This window comes from Eleutherodactylus coqui, chromosome 10 (assembly GCF_035609145.1).
Source record: "Eleutherodactylus coqui strain aEleCoq1 chromosome 10, aEleCoq1.hap1, whole genome shotgun sequence".
Classification (NCBI taxonomy): Eukaryota; Metazoa; Chordata; class Amphibia; order Anura; family Eleutherodactylidae; genus Eleutherodactylus; species Eleutherodactylus coqui.
In genome coordinates this window covers 28,206,029-28,233,963 of record NC_089846.1, presented here as the reverse complement: position 1 = coordinate 28,233,963, position 27,935 = coordinate 28,206,029, and the positions used below count along the sequence as shown (strand labels likewise).

General features: G+C 44.0%; 2 protein-coding genes across 3 annotated transcripts in view; one reads left to right on the top strand and one right to left on the bottom strand.

Annotated features, from left to right (window-relative positions):
• Positions 1–1,714: 1,714 nt before the first annotated feature.
• LOC136580283 (zinc finger MYM-type protein 1-like) lies at positions 1,715–24,178 on the bottom strand. Of its 2 annotated transcripts, none has more exons than XM_066580728.1 (7): positions 23,946–24,068; positions 20,971–21,063; positions 17,007–17,081; positions 11,391–11,444; positions 9,368–9,432; positions 6,666–6,688; positions 1,715–4,458 (listed from the first exon to the last, which is right to left on the bottom strand). In XM_066580728.1, the coding sequence occupies exons 2-7, from the start codon at positions 21,050–21,052 to the stop codon at positions 1,800–1,802; spliced, it is 2,958 nt and encodes a 985-aa protein (XP_066436825.1). In that variant the 5' UTR covers positions 21,053–21,063; positions 23,946–24,068; the 3' UTR covers positions 1,715–1,799. The 2 variants fall into 2 exon arrangements, with proteins under 2 accessions (XP_066436825.1, XP_066436824.1); XM_066580727.1 differs by having other exon boundaries at positions 1,717–4,458; positions 24,062–24,178.
• A 43-nt stretch (positions 24,179–24,221) lies between these two features.
• Positions 24,222–27,935, top strand: part of LOC136580282 (uncharacterized) — a 121,002-nt gene continuing 117,288 nt past the window's right edge. The window contains exon 1 of the mRNA XM_066580725.1: positions 24,222–24,255. The gene's annotated coding sequence lies outside the window, so the exon portion shown is untranslated. The remainder of the gene's footprint in view (positions 24,256–27,935) is intronic.

Sequence of the window (27,935 nt, the reverse complement as noted above, 5' to 3'; positions counted from 1 at the left end):
TGGCAGCTTTTTAAGGCATATTCCAGATCTGTAATCTGCAGATAATTTGTTGTGTGTACACACTCTTAAGACAGTCCTTTTTCGAATCCACTAATGTTAATAGACGAAGATCCAGCACATGCATTGATACCAACACACATTATAACACTGCCCAGTAATGGGATCCTCTGTGATCGACTGATCTCCTATAAAAGGGTTTCTCCCAACTGGGTTGACCCTTTAGACCTCATTAAGACATAGCAAATTTGTTGTGGGATTCACAAGAACATACACTTAAGTCTGCAAAACCCATTCATAGGTAGTGAATTGTTCAGCTGCAGATTTGAGTATGCGTTGTGGACTTTTAAACCTGTAACCTGACTGATATATCACATTGCTATTACGACCCTTTGCAAATGGTGAAATCCCCAGCAAAGGTCTGAACTCACACTTAAAATGAAATTCACTTAAAAACAATTATTGGTCACCTTTAGCAAACAGGAGGGGCAAAACTCATCTGCTCATTAAATTACAAAGCAAACTAATATATGTTCTAAGACTAAGGCCGGTCTCACACGAACAGATTTGAATTGTGGATTCCGGGCATTGAAATGCATTGACTTTCATCGGTTCGCTCACACTTGCAGGTAGGAATTGCGGATTCCGCGAGCGGAAGAAAAATTGCAGCATGCTTTATTTTACCGTGGATTTCGCACATGAGCTCCATTGATTTCTGGGGAGCAGCACACCATCCAGACTGCTGTCTGCAACCTCCGCTTATTCTTCTGGGCTCTTCCTCCACAAGAAGTGTTTTTGTTTTTTTTAAAGTGGTTTATACTACTTTCAAAAAAAGTAGTATAAAAGCAGCCGGGTCTAGAGAGCAGCATCCCGTACCGATTCTCAGAAAAGCTCTCACCGTGACAGCACAAGAGAAGGTCATCTGAGCGATAGAAGGGTGCTTCCAGTGGGTTGGGCTACTTTCTGATGTCATACCCTGCTTGTATTCGTTCTTCTTTGCGGACAATACTCTGTCCTTTAATGTACATTTGCATGGAAAACTGCACGCATACGTGAGCATACGCAATTTGAGTAGAAACCTCTGTATGTAACCACTGTTTAACTGTAAGCAGCCCACATGGCAACCATATAACAAATCCAGAATAATTAAAGGAACCCTGCAGTCACAGACCAGAGGGGAAGCTATATTACCTGCAGTTGATCTTCTGTGCATTGTCCCTCTGATCAGCTGGTTCTGGGCTGCCTTTCAGTCATCCAAGATGGCCACCACAATCTTCTAACTACCTAATGCGCTGCTCTCTTATTGGTCATTGTTTATCATGCAAGCAATGCTGGTTAACCAGAGAGCACATGTAATGCATGGGTAGTCTAACACTACCAATGCACTGTGTAGATTAAGTAGTTGAAAGATTGCAGCGGCCATCTTGAACGGTCGAAAACAGGGCCTGGAACTGGCAGATCGGAGGGACAATGTAACAGAAGACCAACTACGGGTAATATAACTTCTCCCTCCAGTACCTGGACAGAATCTGTTCTAAGACCAGAGGGTTGCTTTAATGGATTACACTACACAGATCATGGCCCCCACATTTTTTTCAGGGGCCACCTTACCGGAATAGCAACCAGCTCTCCCATCACACCCTGACCCCCTAGGCCATCCACTCCATAAAACATTTGTTAAGGTACTCTGCGTGTTTTAACCAAGGCGAAAGAAAAATCAAACAATGGATAACAAACTTATTTTATTAAAGAAGTTTTCATAGGATACAAACTATAAAGTAAGTGTTCCAAAAGTAGCACAATCATTGACAAAGCTTTTCGCGAGCTTTCATTTGAGCAAATTGATTTATGATATCTGAAAAATCAACAGTTTTTGCCAATTCATTTTCCATAGCCAGTACTGCTAACTTGTTCAGCCTTTCTTGCGATGTGGAACCCCCCTGCCATGTTTTTAACGCATCCCCCACTCTACTGAAGGACCTTTCTGTAGATGGCACTGTGACTGGTATGGTGCAGAAGAGCCGAAGAGCCAGACAGAAATTCACAAATATCCCTTGAAGGTGAAAATTGTAAATAACTTGAAGTAGACACAATGGGTCCTTTTTTTCATTAAAAACCGTTTTATAAATACTCTTCATGTGTACAATCTCTTCGAACAGATCCTCAGTCAGGTCTCTCTTGAACCTCTGTACCAGACTTTTTACTTTACTTTTCAGTTCTTCGTTTTCAATATCCATAAACCTCAAGACCGGGTCAAACAAGTCGCAGATTTTACCAATTGCGGAAAATCTCATTTTTAGGTCACTAATTACTAAATCTAGAACCGGAAACATAACTGAAATCTTGAACTCTTCCTCTTCTGCGACCACTGGAAATTTTTCTTTCCTAGATGCTGTCTGCCTTGCCGATTTAGGTGGGTCAAGAGAAATGCCAACTTCTTTGGCAATGAGTTTTGCCTCTTCAAATATTTTTTCGACGGAATCCCGCAACTGTTGTAATTCGTCTACTAAGACTTCGACAAGAGTGCGTTCCACATCCAGTGTTATTCCTTTGCTTTGAATAACAACGTTTTTTTGGTCCATGCACTCTAGCACTTTGTACCAAAAAGAGGTCATCATCAAGCCCTTGAATGAAGTGAAATATTTCTTAAGTCCTAGTATGGTGTTATGAGCGGTCGATGTTAAACTTGAAGACAGCCTTTCCAACACCGCATCCAATGCTTTAATGACCCCTGGATAGTGCTTAGCTATTGGTCTAATGGCTTGAATCCTTTCACTCCAGCTTGTTTCCGATAGGCTGTGGAGTGTTAAAGGAATGAATTCCTTTAAGATTTCCCAGCGGGCAGCGCTGCTTGAGAAGAAGGAGTACAAGCTCTCTAGGTTTCCAAAGAAGGTCACCACATCTGGATTCAGTTTTGCAGCATTAACACCTACACGGGTTAAAGATTGTGCCCCGCAGGGTGAAAAGATCACCGAATTATTCTTCTCGAAAACTCGGCTTTGGACTCCATTTACTTGCCCCCGCATGTTAGCACCGCTATCATACCTCTGGGAGCGGCAGTCATCTAATGGAATATTAAAACTATCCAAAGTAGAAATAATTTCATTGGTAATCGCCTCACTAGTTTTACTGCTAAAATTCAGGAATTGGACAAATCTTTCACTTATTTCAAACTTGGAATCTGCGTCTTGACAGACATACCGTAACAACAAGACATTTTGCTCGTCGTCCGGTGTTGTATCTACTATTACTCCATAGTAGATGGCTTCTTCCCTTTGTTTCAGGATGAGATCAAGAAGTTTTTTCCCACACAATGCAATAAATTCGTTTTGAGATTGCCACGACAGGTAATTCGCTTGGCCCTTCATATTTCTGCCCTCTAATTGTTGTTTTTGCACGTTTGCGAGATATTCCCGCATAATTTCATCATAGTTGGCTAGGAGTTCCAAAACCCCTAGGAAATTTCCATTGTGGACGTCCCCAATACGAGTGGTATCCCCTTGAAAGGCGAGCCCTCTAGATGACAAAAATAATGTGACGTCTAGTATTCGCTGTAGAACCGCCTTCCATTTGGTTGCCTCACACTGAATTTGAAGTTGCAGGTCTTTGTCTATGTTGTGGCCTTTTAAAAAAAGCTCCAATGACTTCCAAGACAAATAACTGTTCTTATGCACAGAACTGCTTTCATGGCTAGGCAGCATTTCAGAAAGTCTCTTCCAGGTCTTCGATTTAGGAGAAAATCCTTCTTTTACCAAAATACTAATATTTTGGGGCCATTTAGTTCCGCTGGCGAAGAGTGTACATGCCAGACAGTGAAGAGACTCTTTGGACTCACTCCATATCAACCATTCACGAGGGAATGCCTTACTTGTTCTTATATCTTTTGTTTTTGAGTAAAGCAAGGTTTTTTGAAAAATGTTCCCAGTATGATCAGCTGGGAATGTATTAGACAGCTTTAGAATAGTGTCAAACCCAACACTAGCATATGAGCCAACAATATTTTGTCTCAAATCATCCGATATTTCTGTTGGCCATGTCCCTGGATCATCATATCTTATGTTACTGGAAGTCGAAGCAGTAGTAGACATTGCAGAAGAGGTTGATGCAGTGGCAATTAGATCATCATGACGATTTGCTTCACCACGACTGGACCTGTTAATTTTTGTTTTAGGGACATCGTCTACATTTAAGTTAAATCGGACTTTCTGGGACCGACCACCTTCATCACTAGTCGATAGTTGGATAGAAGTAGATGCGTCCACGGTATTGTCGGAACCGCTAGTAGATTCCTGCTCTGCGACATTTTCTTTCCTGGAATATTTTGTAATGAGTTGACGGCCGGTTAACTCTTTTGATTGTGGTTCAGCTTGTAATTTTCTCTTTTGTGCACCAGATTTGTGTGTATATTGGCCTGACGTGTTAATTGCCTCATTATCAGATAAGGCTGAATTGTTTACAAATCTGTAAAAAAGGAATTTGATTTAGCAATTAATTTAATAATGTGATTAGTTAACTATTTTATAGACCGTTTTTTTGCTGGAAATTCAGGCAACCGAATACACAGAGAATAGAACCCGTTGTTACCAATGGCTCATTCTCGCTAGTATAGCGTATTTTTTGGTGGAATTTCCAACACGCAAAAAAATGGGCACTGACCTAACTTTTTGCCTATTAAACTGGCAAATACGGCCATTCACATAAAAATGGCCGTGTTTGCCAGCATAAAAACAGACTGTCATGTCTCCACAGCACCCTAGGATGCTGTGGAGACATGTCAGGGACCCGGGGATGTGATTGTTATACTTACCGGGGTCCCCACTGACAGTTGAAGCCAGTGGCATCTCGCTTTAATACAATAAAGTGAGAAGTCGCCACTACAGGGGAGAAGACGGGCTATCAGCGTGGACCCAGTGAATATAATCACATCTTTGTGTCCCTGTCATGTCCCCACAGCGCCTTAACTTAACATGACAGGGTAACATAAGTTGTGTTTTAATGTTGGTATAAAAAAAAAATTTCTCGCAGTTGCCCAGGCCCCCTATAGGCCCAGGTAGCCCAACCCCCCCCCATGTGGGGGCCATGACACAGGTAACATAATTTAGCTCAGTTCAATAAGTGCTGATGGTAAATAACAGGTGGGCTGTGAATTTAGTTAGTGTTAAGAAAACTTGGTCACATCCAAAGACAAATGTGTAGTAGGCTGGAGGGAGCGCTCCACGCTTTCACTGCCAGTCTGACAGGGCAGATGCCACTGTTAATAAGTCCTGCACCCTGCCAGCAAAGCAGGGGAGAAAGAAAGGCACTTTAGGTACCAAAAGGAAGGCTTTCGCACCCTTGCGTATCACCTCCCTGAAGACACGGCCTAGTTTAGGAGACAGAGGTGCAATAATCTATTGAGAAGGTTTGAGGCAATCGGTAGGCACAATATAAAAAGAAAAACTGTGCCACATCGGTAAAAAAGACGGAGCAACAAGCAGAGAGAAATACTGTGTGGGCTATTAAAGTCGTAAAGGCCAAATTGCTGGGAAGTAGTCAGAGGATAGCAACCACGAGATCGAAGTGGAGTGCTGCTGGACCGACAGTGTGAAAGTCCGTGAAGAGAGCAAGTACTGTGGAGAGGCCTGTGCCCAGCAAAGTGGATGCCGGCATCGGCTGTGATTGTATTCATTCCCCTGGATTTCCCTGGCCAGGATCGAGTTATTGTACCTTATGGGACTATCCGAGAGACATTACTGCCCGATAGTGAGTGATATTGTGATCAAGCACGAATAGCAATATCGACGAGTTCTGATGCTTAAGTTCCATGAAGTGCGGGCCGCATATTTAAACAGAATTAAGTTGTCTGAAGCGTATACTTTAACGAAGGCTTCTACACGTCATGTGTGCTGAAATGTGTAAAAGCCTCTGTATGTTTGTTGTGCGCTAAGGGTGTGTAGCCAACGAGCTTCTACATGACACGGCGGAAGGAAGCCGGACATGGAATCCCAGCAGCTGCCAGTAGTAGAGAAAGCCTTGGATGTATATGGATCAGAACCATTTACTATGATAGAGAGTTGTCAAATCAAGCCAGGACAGACATATTTGGATAGGCCCGAGTGTACACATACCTTTCTGCTGCCACTTCAGAGAAACCAAGAGATTATGTATAACCTGTTGTGTAATGCCGAATATTGGAAATTACATTTTTGACTGTATTAAATAGTTGGTTCCTCTTGCTTTAAGAAACTGATACTGAAATGTAGTGTTTTTGATGTACCGGTAAAGCACACAGAACGCTCTTGTTGAGTATATGCTGTAAATAGTATTTTTGCCTTTAGTTTTAATATAACAAGCTGTCTCAGTCTGTCACCACCGAGCCATTACGTACCATCCACCAGTTACAAGTGTGAGCTTGAGATTTAGGATGGGATGTTCACTCAATTTCTGCAACAACTGAGCCCTGAACTTGGAGGATAACAAGTCAGTGTATCTCAGCAGCAGCACATGTTCGATGCTCATGTTTTCTAGAAGACAGTGTCTGCTGGGGCCAGTCTGACGGCTTTAGTGATAAGCAGATATGACTGGGGACATCTTATATTCATCACTGATTTGTTTGATTTTTAACATTCAGTATAGGTACGCTTAAAAAATGTTGTTGGAAAGAGATTATTTAGTAAAAAAGGACTTACCTGTTTTGCAAATCATCTCTGGTCTGTAAAACAAATAACAGTATTTTGTGAACTAAACCATTAATGCACCTTTGACTTGAGAAATAATGAATGATGGCATCATAGATAAAGTAGTTCTCTCCAATTTACAGGAGTAATGCAGCTTTATCCATTTTAAAGCGGTCATAGAACTGATGAAGGGATGCGCTCGTATAGCAGGACCCCCTATGTGACAGCTTTATGTCCTAGCAGGGTGTGTGGACAGCAACTGTTCTAAATTGTCAAGAGTCTTTTGGAAAGAAAAAAAATGTCATATTCTAAAGAGATTCATTCAGTTTAAAATATTAATTCTATGAAGGTAGGCGAGATAAGCGGCAAGCTCACAGAATGTCAGGAATATAAGCCGCCACGGGCCGAAATATGTAGTCACAGACACAAAATGTTTTTAGAAGTTCACAGAAAAGTGTACTGGCTCCTTTGATTAAAATTTCAATTTTATTAGTAATCAAATTACCGTATATACTCGAGTATTAGCCGACCCGAGTATAAGCTGAGTCAATAGGTTTTACAAAAAAAAAAAACTGGTAAAACTTATTGACTCAAGTATATGCTGGGTAAAAAAAAAATACAACATTTTTTTTGTGCTGAAAAAGCCCCCCTCGGCTTATACTCGAGTCAGGAAAGGGTTAAAAAAAACAACAACTTCATACTCACCTCCCAGCCGGCGTCTCTGTCCCCGGTGGGGGTGCAGCAAGCTGCTAGAATCCTCCCCGCTGTCCTTTCTGCTGGACTCTGTCATTCCCCGCCATCTGTGTTGTGATAGGCTGTGAATAATCGAGCATCGGTTGTGATTGGCCGGTGCTCGATCCAATCACAGCGCTGATGGCGGGGGATTTGAAAGCCGAGCAGGGAGATGACAGGGGGAAAATTCTAAAGCAACTTGCTGCACCACCGCCGGGGACACAGACGCCGGCTGGGAGGTGAGTATTGAGTTGTTGTTTTTTTTAACCCTTTCCTGACTCGAGTATAAGCCGAGGGGGCTTTTTCAGCACAAAAAAAAAGTGCTGTAAAACTCGGCTTATACTCGTGTATATATGGTACATTAAAAACTCAACTGCATCCTATAACGTCCCTAACTATGGGAGACGGAGACAAGCATTAGCAAGAAAAATTCTATGTTGCCTATCTTGGGAGAATTATTAGGATCTGGAAGGAAACCTATTTTTGTTCCTGAAGATTATATTTCTAGATTGGTGGAATATGTAAATAACATCTTAAAGGGATTGCTTCATAATGACAACCTCGTTTTATACTTTTCAATTGATTAATACATTTTAGGAAATATAACAGGAGTAGCGCAATGCACGGTTATAAGAAAAGATGCTGTAGAATTGACTAAAAAACAAACATGTCAGGAGAGCTGACCGGACCTCTTTAAAATGTACCTATGGTGCCTTATGGATATGTGTGGTGTATGCACAGAGAGCCTTAAGGGATGGGCTGATAACAGTTACAAACATTTAGGATTTAAAAGCTTAGCACATTCTTGGAAGACATCCTGTTATTTGGCCATCTACAAATTTAGCTTATGCACATATTAAAACACTAGCTGATATACCCGGCTTCGCCCGAGTTAATTTGGCACTGGTGTTTATCTGGTGGTCACACGGAAAATCTTATGAAGTCGTGGTGTCATCGGGAAGTGAGAAAATTAGATTACGTACGTAAAATTTGGACGCTAATTCTTTTGTGCATAGAATTGAATAATCGAGTTGGGACCCATTAACTTTTCCTATTTATGACATAATCAATGCTCGTGCCAAATTTCGAGTTTCTATGACACCGGTAAGTGAGAGAATTACATTCTGTACGTAAAATTTGGACGCTAATTCTTTTGCGCTTAGAATTGAACAATCGAGTTGGGACCCATTAGCTTTTCCTATTTATGACATAATCAATGCCCGTTCCAAATTTTACGTTTCTATGACACGGGAAAGTGAGAGAATTACATTTCGTACGTAAAATTTGGACGCTAATTCTTTTGCGCTTAGAATTCAATAATCAAGTTGCGACCCATTAGCTTTTCCTCTTTATGACATAATCAATGCTCGTGGCAAATTTGAACTTTCTATTACACCAAGAAGTGAGAGAATTAGATTCCGTACGTAAAATTTGGACACCAATTCTTTTGCGCTAGAATTGAATAATCGAGTTGGGACCCATTAACTTTTCCTATTTATGACATATTCAATGCTCGTGCCAAATTTTAAGTTTCTATGACATTGGGAAGTGAGAGATTTAGATTATGTATGTAAAATTTCGACGCTAATTCTTTTTCGCTAGAATTAAATAATCGAGTTGGGACCTCTTTAGTTTTCCTATTTTGGACATAATCTATGCTCTTACCAAATTTCATGTTTCTACGACATCGGGAAGTTGGGAGAATTAGTGGCGAGTCAGTCAGTGAATCAGTGAGTGAGTCAGTGAGGGCTTTCGTCTTTATATATATATATATATATATATATATATATATATATATATATATATAGATGCCTGTATTAAATTAACTAAAAAGCAGACAGATCTAAGGCTACTGCTAGAATATATTTATATATTTGCTGTTGGTTTCTTCAGACCACAATATACACAATGTTTGCCCCATACATGAAATGATGGAAGGAACATATTGTGAAAAGTTTTCATATATACTTTTCCAAACGTACCCTCTGATAAGCTAGCGGCTGGCGGTAGGTTGTGGTGTATTCTTCTTCATACGTGTGATTATCACCTTTATTAGGACATAAAAAAAGAAAGGTGTATGAAAATAATGCACATATTTATATACAATGTTTCACAAAAATAATAGCAGAATTATAGTGAAGACCAAGTTAGAGACATGGCTATAGGGCCTACACTTCTGTGAAACGCAACAGTTACAAGACACTTCTAAAGTTTTTGTGGTGGCCTCTGGCACAGAATCTGCAATTACAGAAGTAGATTTAGGATTGTGTGGCCCCCTACAAGCTAAAACACAGTACAGGATGTACTATCACTCTGGTTTAGTCAGTCAAGTTTTCTTTAGTTTTTTTTGGCGTATAACTTCTATAATAGGTTTGAGCTCTGCTTTTGTGATACAGGGCTCCAAATCCCCTAATTTCCTTAACCTCTTGATACAACACACAGTACAAGAATGGCGCTATGTAGTTAACAGCTCAGATAACTCTTATCCTGGCAATTTAACCCCCTCAATAACCATGAACTGTGGCATTTATGCAGTTGGATAGAAGGAGGGTGCTCCCTCTGTCAGCTCCCCTACGGTATTATGGCTTGGTGGTAATGGGTTTTCATGGCAGCTTAAGCCCAAAGAAGGCTCACAGAAGTCCTCGATATATCCATATACTTGTGAAGCTGAATATGTATTTTACCCATCAGCCCTTTCAGACTATACAAAAAACACATCATAGTGCTCTTATGTAGCATATTTGTGTGAATATTAGCTGCTATTTCATAAGGCTCTCTGCAATTTGATGCAAAGTATTTTCAGGCTCAAAGAATTACCTAAAGACTAAGGCCTCCCTCACACAGGCCAACGCTGCACTTACTGTGGTTTCAGCAGCGCTGGAATGCGTTTTGGCTGTGTTTTCAGCACAGCTGAAAACGCAGCCAAGGAAGCTGAAAACAGAAAAAAAAGCAATACTCACCTAGCTGGTGCCGTCCGGGTACCTCCCACTTCTCTCCGGAGCTCCGGGCAGGCTACCGCCCACTTGTCAGTGTTGACAAAGCATCTTTTGCTAGTAACGGGTTTTGAAGATCCCACCTCCAGCAAGAGATTGCTCTATTTGGCTGAGCCACGGGCTCAGCTAATCAGAGCCAGCGCTGGATGCACCAATCACAGACATTCATTGAATGGCTGTGATAGGTTCATTGAGTGCTGGCTCTGATTGGCTGAGTTAGAGCTCAAGGAACCAATCAGAACAATATCTTGCTGGAGGCGGGGTCTTCAAACCCCATTACTATCAAAAGATGCTCTGTCAGCAATAAGAAGTGCCCGGAAACGTGCTTGGAGCTCCAGAGAGCAGCACAGGGACCCGGACGGTGCCAGCTAGAGAAGTTTTTTTTTTCCTTCTAGGTAGTGTAGCTAGGGCTTGCGGTTAGCGGTCAAAAGCGCGGCACCAAGTTGTGCCGCCTTTTCAGCAGCGCTAAAACCGTTACCCATTCATTTCAATGGGCGATGCAGGGCTGAAAACGGCCAAAGATAGAACATGCGTCGCTGTCAAAGCGCAGCGTTGAAGACGCTTGTGTTTGCAGCCCTATTAAAATTAATGGGAGCGTTGTACAGCGTTTAGCGCAGCGCTGAAAAGGCAGCGCTAAACGCTGTACAAAAATGCCTGTGTGAGGGAGGCCTAAAGAAAAGATAACATAGAGCATGTGAGTAATACTGGATCATGCTCATTATACCCAGGATATACTTAGACCTTACAGGCAGTGTAAACAATACACTACTGACTCATATACCCTCTGGAAATTCTGCGTACAGCACTCAAATGGTTGGATTTTTTTTCAATATCGTTGTCATGGTTGTGGCAACCTGCAGCTCACACTGTGACTGCATTGAGCTCAATGTCACTGCGCTACACAGTGATCTTTGGTTGAGCGATCCCCGTTGTGTAGCCCTAGCGTTTGACAATAAAAAGTAAAAATACAATTTCACTTGCACTAAAAGAAAGATCCAAAAGATATTCCTACCATTGTCATCATCATAGTCTCTTCTACTGTACTGCTGCCTACTCTCATAAGAGCCTGAGGAATGAAAATGACAGATTATTCATACAGACATTTCAAACATTTTATTTGCCTCTAATCGGCATCATGAGAAGGACGGACTTCACCATGTCTGATATGAAATACTTATATCATTTGACATCATCACAATACTTTTAAATAAAGGGTGTGTCTCGCTTGGAACCACTCCCTATTTGCCAAGACGGAGGATGCCAATCATTTGAATGGTCGCCATATTATACAATACTGTACATGCTTGGAGAAAGGCGGTTGTCTAGATGGGACAATCTCTGTAAAATGCCCCAGTCCTAACCACTTCACAACCGCATAACGTAAATTTACGTCATGTGGTCATTAGGGTACATGGAGTGGGCTTTGGAGGTGAGTCTGCTCCATACCCGGTGGCTATCAGCTGTCTTTCATAGCTGACAGCAACTGTCACAATCAGAGCCAGCAGTCAACTAATTAGATGCCGGCAGTCAAACTTGACTTCGCTCCTAAACAGTTCACTGAGGTGGTGAGGGGAGGTGGACAACCTTCGGTTCCCCATTGGCACTACCTGCAACGTGATTGCGGGGTGCCGATGGGGTAGTATTGTAGTCTGGAGCCTAGTGAAGTCTCCCAGGGCTGTCATGCATGGATGGATTAGAAATCACTACATACTGCATTACTGAAATACAATAAAATGACTGCCAGCTCAAATCCCCTGTGGGGACTAAAAAAAGAGTATTAAATGTTCAAACCCACCCTCTTTCCTGTCCGTCTGTGAGTTACATACTCCGCCCTGATCACATGATGGTGACGTAATCAAAGGTCCTAAAACATAAAACATGCAGAGCCAGACAGCAGCCGTGTGCTTACAGGACCTGTGATGATGTCACCATAATGTGATCAGTCACATGTGTGGGAGGAGTCTGAGGACACCTGACCAGGGGGTTATCAGTGTGTGCAGGACTCTGCTGTGCTGGTTGTAATCACTGTTGTATGGGATGAAAAATGTATGTAGCAGAGCTGTATGTGATGTACATGTAGTAGAGCTGTGTGTGTTTGTGATGTGCAGACCTGTGTGGTGCATTGCGCCACCAGAAACACTGGTGTTATAATTTTCTAATAATTACTAGTAATATTTAGGCAATTAAAAAAAACCATATTTGGTATCAGTGTTTGTAAAAGTCATAACTTTTAAAATCTAACAATATTTATCCTGCAAGGTGATCCCTGTAAGGCTGCCTGTCCACGAGCATTGTGGTATCCCGGGGCAGTGGAGCTGCCGCCCAGGAGCAGGAGCCTGGAGATGGATCTTCGCGGTCAGTCTGCGATTTGCCATCCGTGAGCGAAGAATCACTAGGATTCTCTGCTCGTGGACAGGAAAGCGTGCATTGCGTTCCCTGCAGCCGGATTATCGCCGCTGCAGCTCTATTCGAGTAACAAACTCCATTTGTCAATAGGAGACTCGAGCACTGGAAAAAAATAAATAAAAGCTCGGCAACCGGTGGGTCCCATACAAAAATGCTTGAGTCTCCCATTGAAGTCAATAGGATTCGTTACTCGAATACAGCTCTCGAATTTTATGAAAAGCTCGACTCGAATAATGAGGACCCGAGCATTTTGGTGCTTGCTCATCTCTAATGAATACTAAACTTCTCAATATATTTACCTTACCAATTCCTATACTGATTTTGACTCATTCCTATACTCACACAGTCATGAGCTGTGATGCTCTGTTAAATGATAAAGGATAAAAAATAGGACCGTGGGAGACCAAGAACAGCAGATGGGTAATGTGTGAGAACTGGTACAGTACTGACTTAGGTCATCAATACCTTAAGGGCTGGTGCTGCTGCCTTTTTTATTTTTTGTTCCTGCTTGGGATTTGGGGTGGGTTAATGGGATCAAGCTAGTATATTAGAAAGCCTGATCAGATAGGATTGTCTATCCCCCACAGAAAAACCTGGTCCTTCTGCAAGATAGAATTTGGAACTAGATTTGGGGCTTTATGCCTTACATACGACCCAGTATAGGAATTTCTTCGTGCATAAATTTGCACATTTGTTTGTTTGGGTTCCTGATGATGCTACACTATATGTAGCGGAAACGCGTCGAACCTTTTTCAACTAAAATCTGACTGAATCCATTCCTATATCTAAGTCACTGGGGTTGACTTATCTACAGAGCATTTTGGAAGGAGGTTTGATGTACCCGGCAATACAAAAGACGTGCCAGCCCTGAAAAGGTGCCAACCCCCGAGGTTGAGAATTACTATCCTCAACTTGGAAAGTTGGCACTGGAATTTCACCTAAGAGAATTTTGTGATCTCTCCAAAAAAAAAATTTTCTCATTAGATTGACATAATTGGGACGGTATCACTGTCCACTATCCCAATTAAAGGGGCGATCCTGACTGCTCAGGTACATCTGTAGTCCTGTATCCGAGCAAACCTCCATCAATTTCCCAACTGCCTTATGGGAGTTTGTTCTTGGAGCTTGACCAAATCTTATATTTCCACCTCTTAACAGAGCGGATATAGTTCTATCTGCCCGCGCTTATAGAGGTCACAGGAACTTCTGTTCTACTTCTAGGCCGACTATACATTGATTTTCAGGCTAGGAAAACAAGATAAGAGCCTGTTATTCTTTCATTTTATCCCTTCATTTATCAAAGGGGAAACCTTCCACATCGGTCTCCCATCTTCCTCAATACGTCCGAGGGATCTGTTGAAAGAATTTTTGTCTTCTCGAGTGTCTTATACAAGACCTGTCTTCTCGAGGTCTTTTTAATTTTTAATTTATTTCTATTAAAAGTTATGTTTTAAGAGTCGATTAGAATCCTCACAGTGAAACCTAGGTCATCAATATAAGATTGGTGGGGGTCCAACTTCCGGCATGCCTGCCGAATAGCTGTTTTGAAAGGGCTGTGGCGCTCACACAAGTGCTGCAATCCATCTCTTCATTGTATACCAGGCACAACGCTGTATATCTTGTAACAGATGAGCCTTATATTGCAACTCAATCTCATTAATTTAAATGCTGATCGTGGCTGTGAACAGCGGCATTTAAATGCCCTGATCGGAGTTCGGGGGTCCCGAACAGCCCCCCATGATGAGATTTCGAAGTTCCATTTGGTTGCCATGCCTTCTCAAAGCCCCACGAGCTCCCATTGCAGATTGTCTATCAAGCCCTGCCTGTGATAGGCTGCTTGTCAGATCATAGTATAATGTAATACTATGGTATTACATCGTATGCAAGAGTGATCAAACCATCGCATGTTCAAGTCTTTTATGGCGACAAAAAAAAGTTAAAATCAGTTTTAAAAAGTTTTTATTTAATTATTAGAATAATACTCAACTTCAGAATTGCGCTTTTTTGATGACTCCGTCTCCAAGAAAAATTTAATAAAAAGCGATCAAAAAGTCATATCTAGTCTAAAATGGTACCAATACAAGCTACAGGACGTGCTACAAATATGAACCTTCACACAATTATGTTGAAGGAGTAATAAAAAAGTTATGGCTTTCAGAAGATGGCGGCAGAAAATTACATTTTTTTCTCCAAAGATATATATTTTTTAAAAGTAGTACAGCAAAAGAAAACCTATATAAATTTAGTGTTGTCATAATCATACTGACGCATAGAATAAAGTTATCATGTCATCTTTGCTGCAGTGTGTACACTGTAGAAACAACCCCCCCCCCCCCCATCAAAAGATGATGGAATGCATTTTTTTCCCATTTCACCCATTTTAAAAGTTTTTCAGCACATTATATGGTACATTAAGGGTGGCTTCACACGAGCTTGTTTTTGTGCATGCATACGCACGCACAAAAACACGCTTGTATTTGCAACATTGCATTCCCTATGGTATGTGCACATGTCCATACTTTGCAGGTGCATGCCTGCAAAGATAGGACATGCGTGCACGATTGGGAATGCACGCATTGTTTTCAATGGAGCCGTGGCTGCTGCCGGCACCCCTGCCTTCTTTTTCAAGGAAGGGCTTTACATATAAGCCCTTCCCTGAAAAAGAAACATTTTCGTGTAAAAAAAAAACAACTTACCTCTCCGCCGCTGTCACACAATACAGCTGCGGTAGAGAATCCAGCTGCCGACATCCCGTCATTGAATTTCAGGAAAGGGCTTTAAACATAAGCCCTTCCCTGAAAATCCAATAAAAAATAGTGTAAAAAAAAAACAAAAGAAAAAAAAACATACTCACCTGCCTTCAGCTGCCGGGGCTCAGCCACAACTTCTGCAGCTGTCCCGGCTCTGTAGTTATGAGCTACCAGCAGCCGGGGATTTAAAATGCCAGCCTGCTGGTAGCTCTGATTGTGATTGGCTGAGCAATTTAGGGCTTATGAAACCCTTCCGTAAAATCCATTGACGGCTGCCGGGGCTCAGCGGTGACTTCTGGTGCTGTCCCCGACTCCGGAGCGCTGCTGATAGTTTAGAACTACAGAGTCGGGGACAGCGGCAGAAGATGCGGCTGAGCCCTGGCAGGTGAGTATGTATTTTTTTTTTTTTAACACTTTTTAAAATGGATTTTCAGGGAAGGGCTTATGAAGCCCTTCCCTAAAATCCACTGACAACTACAGGGGCTCAGCGGCAACTTCTGGTGCTGTCCCCGGCTCTGTAGTGCTGCTGATAGCTCAGAACTACAGAGTCGGGGACAGCAGCAGAAGATGCGGCTGAGCCCTCGCAGGTGAGTATGGTTTTTTTTTTTTTTTACACTATTGTTATTGGATTTTCAGGGAAGGGCTTATGTTTAAAGCCCTTCCCTGAAATCCAATGACGGGGATGCCGGCAGCAGGATTCTCTACCGCAGCTGTCAGCAGGGAATTCTTTTAACTAGCGGGGGTGAGGGAAACATCTGCCGCATGCGGCAGTTGTGTTCTTCTTCCCTGCGGGGGTCACGGCAGCAGCGGAGAGGTAAGTATTTTTTTTTACACTAAAATGATTGTTTTTCAGGGAAGGGCTTATATGTAGAGCCCTTCCATGAAAAACAATTCAGGGTGCCGGCAGAGCATTGTTTTCAATGGAGCCGTCGGCAGCAGCCGCAGCTCCATTGAAAACAATGCACGCAGCTGCATACACGCGTGTTTTTGCTCGTACGTAGGTTCGCACCTATGTACGTGCAAAAACACGCTTGTGTAAATCCACCCTAAATAATACTATTGAAAGATACAACTCGTCCCGCAAAAAAAAAGGTAATGATGTTTTTGAAAGTTGGGAGAAAAAAAATGAAGAAAAAAAAACAAAACCACATCCTTATTGAGTTGTCTAACAATCGAAAAACATAGCTGCTTTCTTCCAAATACAGCGCCACCCTTGTCCATGGTTTGTGTCTAGTATTGCAGGTCACTTACCATTCACTTCAATGGAGCTTAGCTGCAATACTAGATACAACTCTGTGGACACAGGTGGCACTGTGTTTGGAAGAAAGCAGCTGTGTTTTTCTAACCCTGGACAACCTCTTTAAGGACTGTGTATTTGCAAAATAAGTGTGACTATGAGTAACTCAAATGTCAAACTATTATTTTATTGTGAATTAGTTGTTGTAAGCCGTTATACAAGGTTAATTACTTACTTGTAGAAGGTGAAAACTTAGTTTTTTCACGTTCATACTGAAGGAGCTTCTTTTCGTACAGTGTGCGGGTAGTTCCTAGAGGAGAGATTGAGGGTAAAAAATTGCATAACTTGATTATAGTCTTGTATGGTCAGCACATCCATGCCTGAACATCACTGCGCTAGGGCAACACTGTGACTGGCCATGCAACAAAAGGAACAGAGCAGACCCTGGCACTGTAAGGCTTGGTTCACACTGGGTGGAAATCTGACGGTTTGGCCGCAGCGAAAAAACGCAAGATTTGCGCCGGGAATCCGCTGCCTCAAAACTCGCGGTACTTAGCCGCAGGTTTTGAAGCAGCCTGGCCGCATGCTTTTCCACTGCAGATGGCGCTCCCATAGAGGAGAGCACGGCCGCAGTTGAAGAAAAAAAAGAAAAGAACATGCTGCAGCTGGTGAATCCGCGCCGCAGCACCGGCTTTGCCGCGGCGGATTTGCCGTCCCGTGTGGACAAGATTTCTGAGAAATCTCGTCCACATGGCCGGCTAATACCGGGATTAGTAGCCGCAGGCGGATCTGCTGCTGCAAAATTCCGGACGGAAGTTCCGCGACAAATCCACTCAGTGTGAACCCAGCCTAAAGGACACTTTCTCTTTTTCTCCTCCTCATAGCAGATCACATGAAACATTGTTATTCCACATAACATAGGTATGATTTTATTTTTTCCCAACTGCCTATCACCATCACATTACAGATGTACTGTCCCACACCTTGGTGCAGTAATAATTTTTGCAATGGAAGAAATTGCCTCATGACAAACGTGATTTTCTGGCCCTTGCTTTCATCATCTTGACTTAATACTGTGCACCCAATCATCTATAAATTGCAAACTCGCATAGTGACAGACCAGAAATAGTATTTAGCAAAGTCATTTCTTGTAGTATTAAAAGCCTTATCAAGTATGTAAGACACTTCCTCTAACATATCCAAAAACATTTGTATAAAGAGTGCCAAATGTAACACTGCTAAGGTGTCATTAAAGGAGTTTTCCTTAAGATAGGTCATCACTATCAAGCCTGGGAGGATCTGCCTTCCGGCACCCCTGCTGGTCAGTGGTGTGAAGTGGCTATGGTGCTTGGGTGAGCATTGCAACTAGAGATGAGCGAACGTACTCGGATAAGCACTACTCGTCCGAGTAATGTGCTTTATCCGAGTACCGCTGTACTCGTCCTGAAAGATTCGGGACGCGCTGCGGAGCGGGGAGCTGCAGGGGAGAGCGGGGAGGAACGGAGGGGAGATCTTTCTCTCCTTCTCTCCCGCCGGCTCTGCCCCGCTCCCCGCTGCGACTCACCTGTCAGCAGTGGAGCGCCCCGAATCTTTCAGGACGAGTACAGCGGTACTCGGATAAGGCACATTACTCGGACGAGTAGTGCTTATCCGAGTACGTTCGCTCATCTCTAATTGCAACCTCTTCATTTTGTAACAGGTTCAGCACCATACATATTGCACTGACTGTATCTGGTATTGCAGCGCGATTCCATTCACTTGAATAGGACTGAGCTGCAGCAAGGCCACATGATGTTGAACGTGATGTTACAGACCAAGGAAGAAGGTGGAGCGCTAAACCAAGCGTGGCAGCCCCTTCATACTGCTGAGTTGGACCTCCACCAATCAATTATTTGAAGAAGCCGCAGGAACTGGACTTCCCAAATCTATTGATCACCTATCATAAGGACAAGTTATCAATATTTACTGCAAATCTTAGATGACTCCCTCCTAAGGAGTTGCTTTTACTTCACAGACGCAGTTGATTTATAATTTGCAGTTAGTAGGTAGATGTAAGTGAGGTTCCAGCGTTTACCAGGTGTTGGTAACAGAACAGCTCTCTGGCGTCACGTAATGTATTAAAAAAAAGGAAGAAGTTTTGAAGAAGAGGCAACTAGAGCGTGACTCTAAATCATAAAGTACTTCCTTCCTTTGCACTACTCTTTCTGGTGTCAGAAATTCCCATGGGGTATTGTTGTAGCTACAGCTAGTAAAAGTAGACATTTTTAGCTTGCCCTATAGAAAACAAAGTTTTAATTACTTTGGAGGCTGTGATGTCCAGGGCAATGTCTTTTTCTAATTGAATGGCCACAATTTTCATGGAGGATAATTCAATAACACTAGATTGACCCGATGTTCGCTGCGTGAACATAAAATGTTTTGAAAAATATCTCTCTCCTCCTATCCCTCTTTCTCATATATATATATATTCCCCCTACTTCATACTGATCATATACTGCTCATAACCTTGCCCCCTCTCTCTCTTCCCCATCCTCTCATATATATATTTATAGTGTGTCTCCTTTATTCCCCCTACTTCATACTGATCATAACTTTCCCCACTCCCCCCCGCTAATATATATGTGTCTCCTTTATTCCCACCAGCTACTTCATACTGATCATATACTGCTCATACCCTTGTCCACCCCCCCATTCTTTCCATCCATTTGGCCCCTTTTGCACCATCTACAGTTGCACACATATTTTGATGCCTTCCCTGACCCGCACCCTCCATCATCTTTTCTTCTTATCATGCTCCCATTATTATCGCTCCCCTCCACTTTGTTCCCAGCACCAATTTAATTTCCCCTTCAGTGTATACTTCCCACCCGTACCGCCCCTTATCCACTCTGCCCAATCAGGCTTATCCTTTGACACAGCTGATCACTCCACATGCCTGCACAGGTTTGAATTTTCTGCCGGCCCTGCCCCTTATCCCCCCTGCCCAATCAGGCTTATTGCCGGCACCAACCAATCGCTCCACACGCCTGCTTCTTGCGGAATATTTGAAATAACCGCTGCACCTTCCTCATGTAAGCTCCAGTCATGTAGGGGTTTCCAGTTAGCGCTTGCCAGGATACACTGGTGCTGGAGTGAAGGCCACTGTGCCAGCCCTTACACAAGGGTCAGGACAGGCTTCCATCCCACCCCTGGCACCTGCTGTATAAGACATCGCTACTACTCACAGCCATCCCGCCGCTCACCATTACCTCTTCCTCCAGCCCTGCTCCATTCCCCACACCTTCCTCTCGCTCACCCGCCTGCGTTTGACAGCCTTTTACCCCACCTCTTGCCCCATCCCCCCCCCATTCCCGGTTGTCATCTTGTTCTCTACCTCCTCTCTGCAATGTATCTCTCATTCATCCCTGATCTTTCTTCAGACACCCCATATTTTTCTCCAGCAGCTGGGGCGACACGTTCTTCAGTCCCCGACTGTTGTGGTTTGCCAAGGATTCCACTTCAAATGTTCGCCATCCATGGCTTGCTATGACCGGCGCTTAGCAACGATTCACTCTCTCCTCCTCGCCGCTCGCATCTCGGGCTACTTAGCAACGGTTCACTCTCTCCTCCTCGCCGCTCGAGTCTCGTGCTACTTAGCAACGGTTCACTCTCTCCTCCTCGCCACTCGCGTCTCGTGCTACTTAGCAACGGTTCACTCTCCCTAGCAGCGCACGTCCATAGACTTAGGCCCTCTGTCCACGGCAGTGTATTCGCTGGCCGACGCTTCCTATAGCATTGCTATGGAAAGCGCCGGCACCTGTCCACGAGTGGAGAAACATTGCGATTCTCCGCTCGCGGCTGGCAATTCGCAGCATGCTGCGAATTGCCCCGATTCTCTGCGGTCAGCCTATCTATTAGATAGGGCTGACCGGCGGAGGCTCCTGCTCTCGGGCGGCGGTGCTTCGCCGCGGGATACCGCATTGCCCGTGGACAGCTGGCCTTAACATTGCAACTTTGAGCTGCCCTCACAGTTCACTCGATGAATCAAACTCAAATTATATGATTTTACGGTGGTGGTGAGGATGTCACTAATCCAATGACACCAAAATCATCCACCTAGGGTTAGGCAAAGGGGTCAAAGTGTGGTGCACGAAAAAGCCTGTAGGCCTTTTTATATTAGATTATACTGATCTAATACAGGAGTACATGGATTAACATACCGACAATGGGTCCATGTTGGATACCGTACTTCCGTAAGGTCTTGATGAGCTCCTCATCTGACATCTCTTTTAATTTTTCCATGTTGGAAATATCTGGGGAAAAAATTAATATATTAACTATTAGACATTTCAGTAGCATTGTACTAAAGAACATATTAAGTAACTAGTAGAAAGCCCATCCCAAGACGGTGACTGCAATCTATATATCCATGCTCAGGAGAGTTCAGTAGAATTAACAACCAATCACAGTGCAGCTTTTATTTTACCTAAGCAGTAAAAGAAATGAAAGCTGCGCTGTGATTGGTTGCTATGGGCAAGAAAGACAGATTTTCTTCTAGACAGCTTTCATAAGAGTGTGGTGCTGGCCTGCTTATCCGTGGCTGCCCTGTAGATGCTATGATGATTGTGAGTGAGTGTGAGGCAAAGCATGTAGTTACACGATGCATGCAGATGAGGGCAGAGTTCTTTTAATAAAAAACTGGCAGTCAGTTTCACATTTGCATTGGAACCTCCGCCGTAGATCTGGCAGAAAAAGGCGAAAATCCGGGCAGCTGAGCAGAAACTGAACGGATCCCATTATAGTCAATTGGTTCCAATGCAGTGCTGCAAATCAGATCAGAATAGAGCATGCTGAGATTTTTTTTACACGATTAGTGCTCCTGCACACTGGCGATCGTGATATTGCCGCCAAAAAATCGTGGGAAAATCATGGCAAAAATAGCAATTGTGTTCACACGAGTTTTGAGCGTCAGCAATGCTTTCTTCTAAGAATAATCTTGCATCGCCACCGCCAGCGATTTGCTCGCGCGAAAGTCAATGGGAGTTTCTAATGTTAAAAATGCATCGCACGAAAATCGCAAGTTCATGCGGTGCGATACGATAAAAAGGAGGCTCCATAGGGAAGCATGGGCTAGGAAAAAAACGCAATACGCAGAAAGATAGAACAGGCTGCGATTTTTTTTTCCACGCCATATCGCATGAGTAAAAAACATTGCAAATGGGAACGAAATCCTTGAAAAGCATTAGTTTCATAATTCTGCGTTATCACTCACTCTCGCATCGCGCTATTTTATTGGAAGTGTGAAAAAACTGATGTGTGAATTGACACATTGGGAAGAATTTATTAAGACTGCTGTTTTTTGGGCCGGTCCCGGATCTGGCGAGATAGTCCTGGTTTTCAACCGCTGTCCCGGGCCGTCTCCTTCTTGCCACTACCCCATATCCTTTCATCATGATTGGCGCGGTTGTCACGCAGAGCCAGAGGCCACACTGGGCACCTTCTATGTGACGCAGGCTGCGTGAAAATGTCATTGCATATTTTCCATCCGTATCAGGGCTTTTACCCACTAGCGTTTTTTTTAACGCTGCGACATCACTGCGTTTTTTTTAGTGGGACTTTCTAATGTTAAAATCGCATCGCACAAAAATCGTAAGTTTCTGCTTTTGCGATTTTTGTGCGATGCGATTTTAACATTAGAAAGTCCCACTAAAAAAAACGCAGTAATATCGCAGCGTTAAAAAACAAACAAACAACTAGTGGGTAAAAGCCCTTAAAAGTGTATTATTTACTGACTGAATACAGACCCAGTGAATTAAATTAATGTATTCAAATGAGCGTTTTTTAACAAAAAACCAAAACTTATGTTATATGCATATTCAGTGCGTCTTTCTACGCACATTGCCAGGAGACGGTGGATAAAAAAATTACGTAAATTTGGCCTTCGTGCTTTTTTTTTTGCACACATGAAAAACGCAAGGAAAAGACTTAAAAAATGCACATAAACACACCGTGAAAACTGTATACGCCCGAAAAAGGCGTAACTGCATGCGGACCACCGCTACTGGGCAGATGCCACCTGGACAGGATTCAATAGGCAGGTCCAGGTGCTGCCCGGCAGTTAGCGGCGACCCGTCTGTGGGTACCGCACATATCGCAGCATGTACCACCAACCTTAGCCCGCCTGCACACGGCCGGGTCGGATGCCGCAGCGGAATCCGACCCTGTGCCCGGCCGTGACCCTGCATACCTGTCTGGATTCTTCATAATCTGTATTGCGGATGTGCCGGCCGGCGCAGATGCACAGTACAGATTATGCCACGCCGTCCCTAGGCGATAACACGGACGGCTTTCAATAGAAGCCATCTAAATAGAACATGCTCCGATTTTCCGTCCGCGAACGGAAAATCGCAATTGATTTCCGCTCGTGGACAGGGAAAAGCGATTTTCAATAGCATCTTTATGGGCAGTATGTGCTGTGGGGTTCGGGGGGCGGACGCCCGCTCTGGATTCCGCAATGCAAATACGCCCATGTGCATTCGGCCTTATGGAATTACTAGTCTAAATCCACACGGGCGAGTGCGATACTGTCCGTGAAACTCGGCCCGCTATCATGTTCGACAATATGCGATTTCCCCGCGAATGTGAGGCGTTATATGTCAAAAAACGCCTCGCATCACTTCAGGGAAGTAGCGATTCCATTGTTTTCACTGGGAAACCTTGCATCGCCCTCGCGTTCACCCCTCACACGCAGTGCAATGTTTCTCCAAGGCCCATTAGAAACAATGGGCGAGGCATTCTAAAAATCTCACAGGTGTGAAAGTGGCCTATGGCGGTTTACTAGGATCACGTAATTTTGCCTGAGGTAATTAACTTTCCCTTCAGCCTTACTGTCACGTCTGCACTATTTTAGTTACTGACCCCCAACACTGAATACACTTGCAGGAAGTTGTTATTGTAACATAAAAGCCCGCATTTTTTTTTAGGCCGCAAAGCATTGTGGTAGTTGTAGTTCGCTAACAGCGATTCTTATTGGTCAGACGGCATAAACTCTTCTACAGCTCTGTCTGTAGGTAAACCCAAGCAGGTGACCCCCCACCCCCAGCCGCCATGCTTCCCTCACGATATTACTACAAGGGCATTAATTAAAATGGGCGGCAAGAGCGCTCAACCGTCGCCGCTGGCCACGCCCACTCACTCTCTCTCTGGGCGCCAGTGTCCAGCTCGTCCCTGCGCTCAGCCAATAGAAGGGCGGGGGAGAAAAGAGCGGGAACCGAGGCGGCCGGGGAAGTTACATTGTGTTTGCGCTCTCACCTCAGGCTTCTCCGGTGTGACAGGGAAACGTGTGACTCGGTCGCTCCGCTCGCAGTAGCCGAGGGTGGGAATAATAGGGGGCAGGTTGTACTGGGCGGTATAGAGGGCAGGAGGCGGTGGCTGTGGGGAAGCGCCGCCCGCTGTCGTCACTCGAGTGATAGCGGTCGGTTTCTCAGGGAGTGGCTGGTGGGCAGGTATGTCCCTCGGCGCCCGGGGATTTCATGGAGGACGGGATAATGGTTTGCGGTGCAGCTCCCGCCATGTCTGAACGGGCTGGTGGTTTCCCAAGGATTGTGTAGTCAGACATTGTGGTAATAAGCCGTGCTCTGGGGTAGGACTGGGCAACATTTACCTCAGAGATGTGCAGTTGCCCCCTCCTAGGGGTAAGACCACCATTTATATACATGAGTGGTTGGACTATATACCCAGAGCTGCTCTGGTGACTGTGGGGTGCCATTCATCCATCTCTCAGACGCTTAGGCCTCATTCGCACGAGGGTATTTGCGCTCTATCACATGCGCAGTTTTTATGCGCACGCCATGCGAGTGGAATTTCATCGCACATTGAGTCAATGAAAGTACGTTGATTTGCGTTGACTCGCTAGCGGTATTTTTATGTTAAAAAAACCCCAAAACTCAGCATGTTCTATTTTACTGCGTTTTTAAGCAGCGGAGTGCGGGAAAAAATCAGACTGCGCATATCAGCGTGCATGAGATACGCTGCCCTGCACCATGCAAGGAAGAAAAATGGCTGCCCTGCTCGGTGATATGCCGGCTCCGCAGTGTTTTACGCATGCGCTCGTGTGAGACGACTATAATACGGACAGCTGAAACCGCACTGATTTGTATTGATGCATTTGGGCGCAATGTAATTTTTTCTTCATTTTTTTATTTATTTATTTATTTTTTTAATGCACGTGAGGAAAAAAGCAGCACGGCCTAAATCAGCCGGTATTATGGACCAAAGTAGTCCCGTGAAGTCGATGGGATCAAGCGTATTTACACATCAAATCGATGGGTCCTTGGATTTTTTTATTTTTGTACATGTGAAAAACGTAGCAAGCAGGAAATGCGCACAGTTTTGGTCTGTGGGAAAAAAACTGCGTATTTCATGGACCAAAGGAGGGGAATACACTCGCATGAATGAGCTCTTAGCCTGGGTTCACACAGGGCGGATTTGCCGCGGTTTCGCCGCAGCAGATCCGCCCGCGGCCGCTAATCTCGGGATTAGCCAGCCATGTGGATGAGATTTCTCAGAAATCTCGTCCACACGGGACGGATAATCCGCAGCGGTAAATCCGGCTGAAACCGCGGCTGCCGCAGCCGCGGTTTCCAGAGATTGAGCATGTCTGTTTATCTTTTCTTTTTTATTTTCGTCGCGGCCGCGCTCTCCTCTATGGGAGCGCCGGCCGCAACGGAAAAGCATGCGGCCGGGCCGCTTCAAAGCCGCCGCGGCTTAAACCGCGGCGGTTCTCCCGGCGGAAATCTCGCGGTTTTTGCTGCGACCAAACCACGAGATTTCCGACGGGAATCCGCCCTGTGTGAACCCAGCCTTAAAGTGGTATTCAGGAGACAGGGCAAAATTTTGAAAACCTACCCAGCGTTTCCAGTTATTGCCGTTATGCCAAATGTCCATCTTAAGTGTCGTCTCACACGGGGTATGTTTAAAACTCTGCGTGTATAATACGTTTCACGCATATCGTTGATTAGAGCAATGATTTATTTCCCACTGACGCTAAGCGCCCTTGTGTATAAACAGTGTTTATTTCGCGCCCGTAGAGAGCAATAGGGCTCTATCGAGGTAAAATAGAACATATCGTGTTCTTATTTTTACGCGCGCATTGTCTTGTATATAATGAAAAGGGTTTGGTACGGTGTTAGCCAGGAGAGCAAAATGTGATTGATCCCAACAAGAGAAACCAAGTAATCTTGTAGACATGATACCTTTTAGTGGCTAACAAAAATACATGATGACGTTGCGCGGTTTTGAATCTTTTCAGGATTCTTCTTCAGCCATAATCAAATGGGTCAGAAGAAGCATGAATATTACGCACGCACGATTGGTTTGCACACTTAAATAGTCCACTGATAGAGATGAGGCACAGACATGGATGTGATAAGTTTGTTAGCTCATGGTGTTTTACACATACGCTTGTGTGAGCTGGCACTAAAGGCCCATTTACATGGAGCAATGATCACTCAATTTGCTCAAATGACAGTTTAAGTGACAGTTTTGAGCGATCATCTTTGCAAAACTCGTAAGTTGCTAATTAGCTACCTAAGAGTTATGCAGGCGGAGCAGGATACTGCCCACTATCACTGTGAACAATACAGCTGGTTTGAATATGCAAACAGCTGCATTGGTCTCTGTGCTTTCAACTGGTGTCCCGCTGAGAACTGCCAGCGGGATACCAGCTGAAAGAATGCTATTAGCATCACATGCTGATATATCAGCATGCGGTGCTGATGAGGCTCATCACCAATTTCTAGCTGGCTAGAAATGAGCGATGAACGAACAGTGCACAATGGCCGTTCGCTTAGACGCAACGATTATCGCTCAAAAGACTGCTTTTGAGTGATAATCGTTGTCTAAATGGGCCTCAATATGTGTGAATGGGAAGTATGAGAAATCTATAGCAGAGAGAACACTCTGGTCTGGTGACCCCCTAACATTACAGGCCCATTTACACAGAGCGACGATCTCTCAAACGACAGTTTGAGTGACAGCTTTCAGTTATCATTTTGCATAAACTATGAAGTAGCTACTCAGCTACCTCAGAGCAATTAAGTGTACAAATGAAGCCTTAGCTGAAAGCAGTTAATAGCCTGAGGGCTCTTATCTGCATTCAGTTCCTTTGTTCTCCACAGGGAAACAATGCTATCAGCACCCCCCTCGGAGAACTGCTGATAAGGCTGAAGGACGATTTTTAGGTTGGACTGAATTTAACTATCAGCTAGCAGTGCATGATGGACGCGCGTTTAGATGCAACGATTATCGCTCAAACGATTGCTTTTTAGCCTTTTGTTTTAGCGATCATCACTCCGTGTACATAAAGCCTTAGGCTGTATCCGCACAGGCGACTTTGTCGCGCAATTATGTAGTGATGCGACAGTGCTACAAATCGCATGTATGTAAAGCCCATGCTTTCCTATGGGTTCGTCCACACGAGCAATGTTTTGTAGTCTACTACATTGCAAGCCTACAAAATCGCAGCGTGCTCTAAGGCAGGGGTCCCCAACTCCAGTCCTCAGGGACCACCAACAGGTCATGTTTTCAGGATATCCTATAATAAGAACAGCTGTGGCAATGTCTGAGGCACTGATAATTACATCACCTGTGCAACACTGAGGAAATCCAGAAAACATGACCTGTTGGCGGTCCCCGAGGACTGGAGTTGGGGAACGCTGCTCTAAGGCCTCCTTCACACGGGCGACACGGCGTCACCGCGAGAAAAATCACAGTGATATCGCATCGCTAGTCAATGCGATATCGCTGCATCTTCTCGTGGCTTTAATTCAGGGACCATAAAACCTTTAGATTTTTATCAATGGGCTATTTAAGTATGTCTTTATTTCCTTACCCATCCTGGTGTAGCATACTTTCAAGTGCAAATTTATCACATCCATGTCTGTGCCTTGTCAAAAGTATGTGTGTATATAGTCATACCTTTTCTGACCTATTTCATTATGCCTGAAGAGATTCAAAAGCTCGCAACATCATCATGTATTTTTGCTAGACACTAAAAGGCATATCTACAAGATTACTTTGTTCCCAGCAGGAGAAACTATCACATTTTTATCTTGTATACAAATCCACAGTTCTGGTCCTATTTGAGTGAAATTTGGCATGAGTGTTCTTCAGCACCAAGCGACAA

What these genes read in the sequence shown, in the direction of transcription:
- LOC136580283 (XM_066580727.1), bottom strand. Translation starts at nt 21,052, where the DNA reads ATGGAAAAATTAAAAGAGATGTCAGATGAGGAGCTCATCAAGACCTTA. An exon ending in AGCCGCTAGCTTATCAGAGG is followed by an intron (nt 6,689 to 9,367) that starts GTACGTTTGGAA and finishes TTTGTTTTACAG; the next exon opens with ACCAGAGATGATTTGCAAAA. An exon ending in AGAGATGATTTGCAAAACAG is followed by an intron (nt 4,459 to 6,665) that starts GTAAGTCCTTTT and finishes CCTTTTTTACAG; the next exon opens with ATTTGTAAACAATTCAGCCT.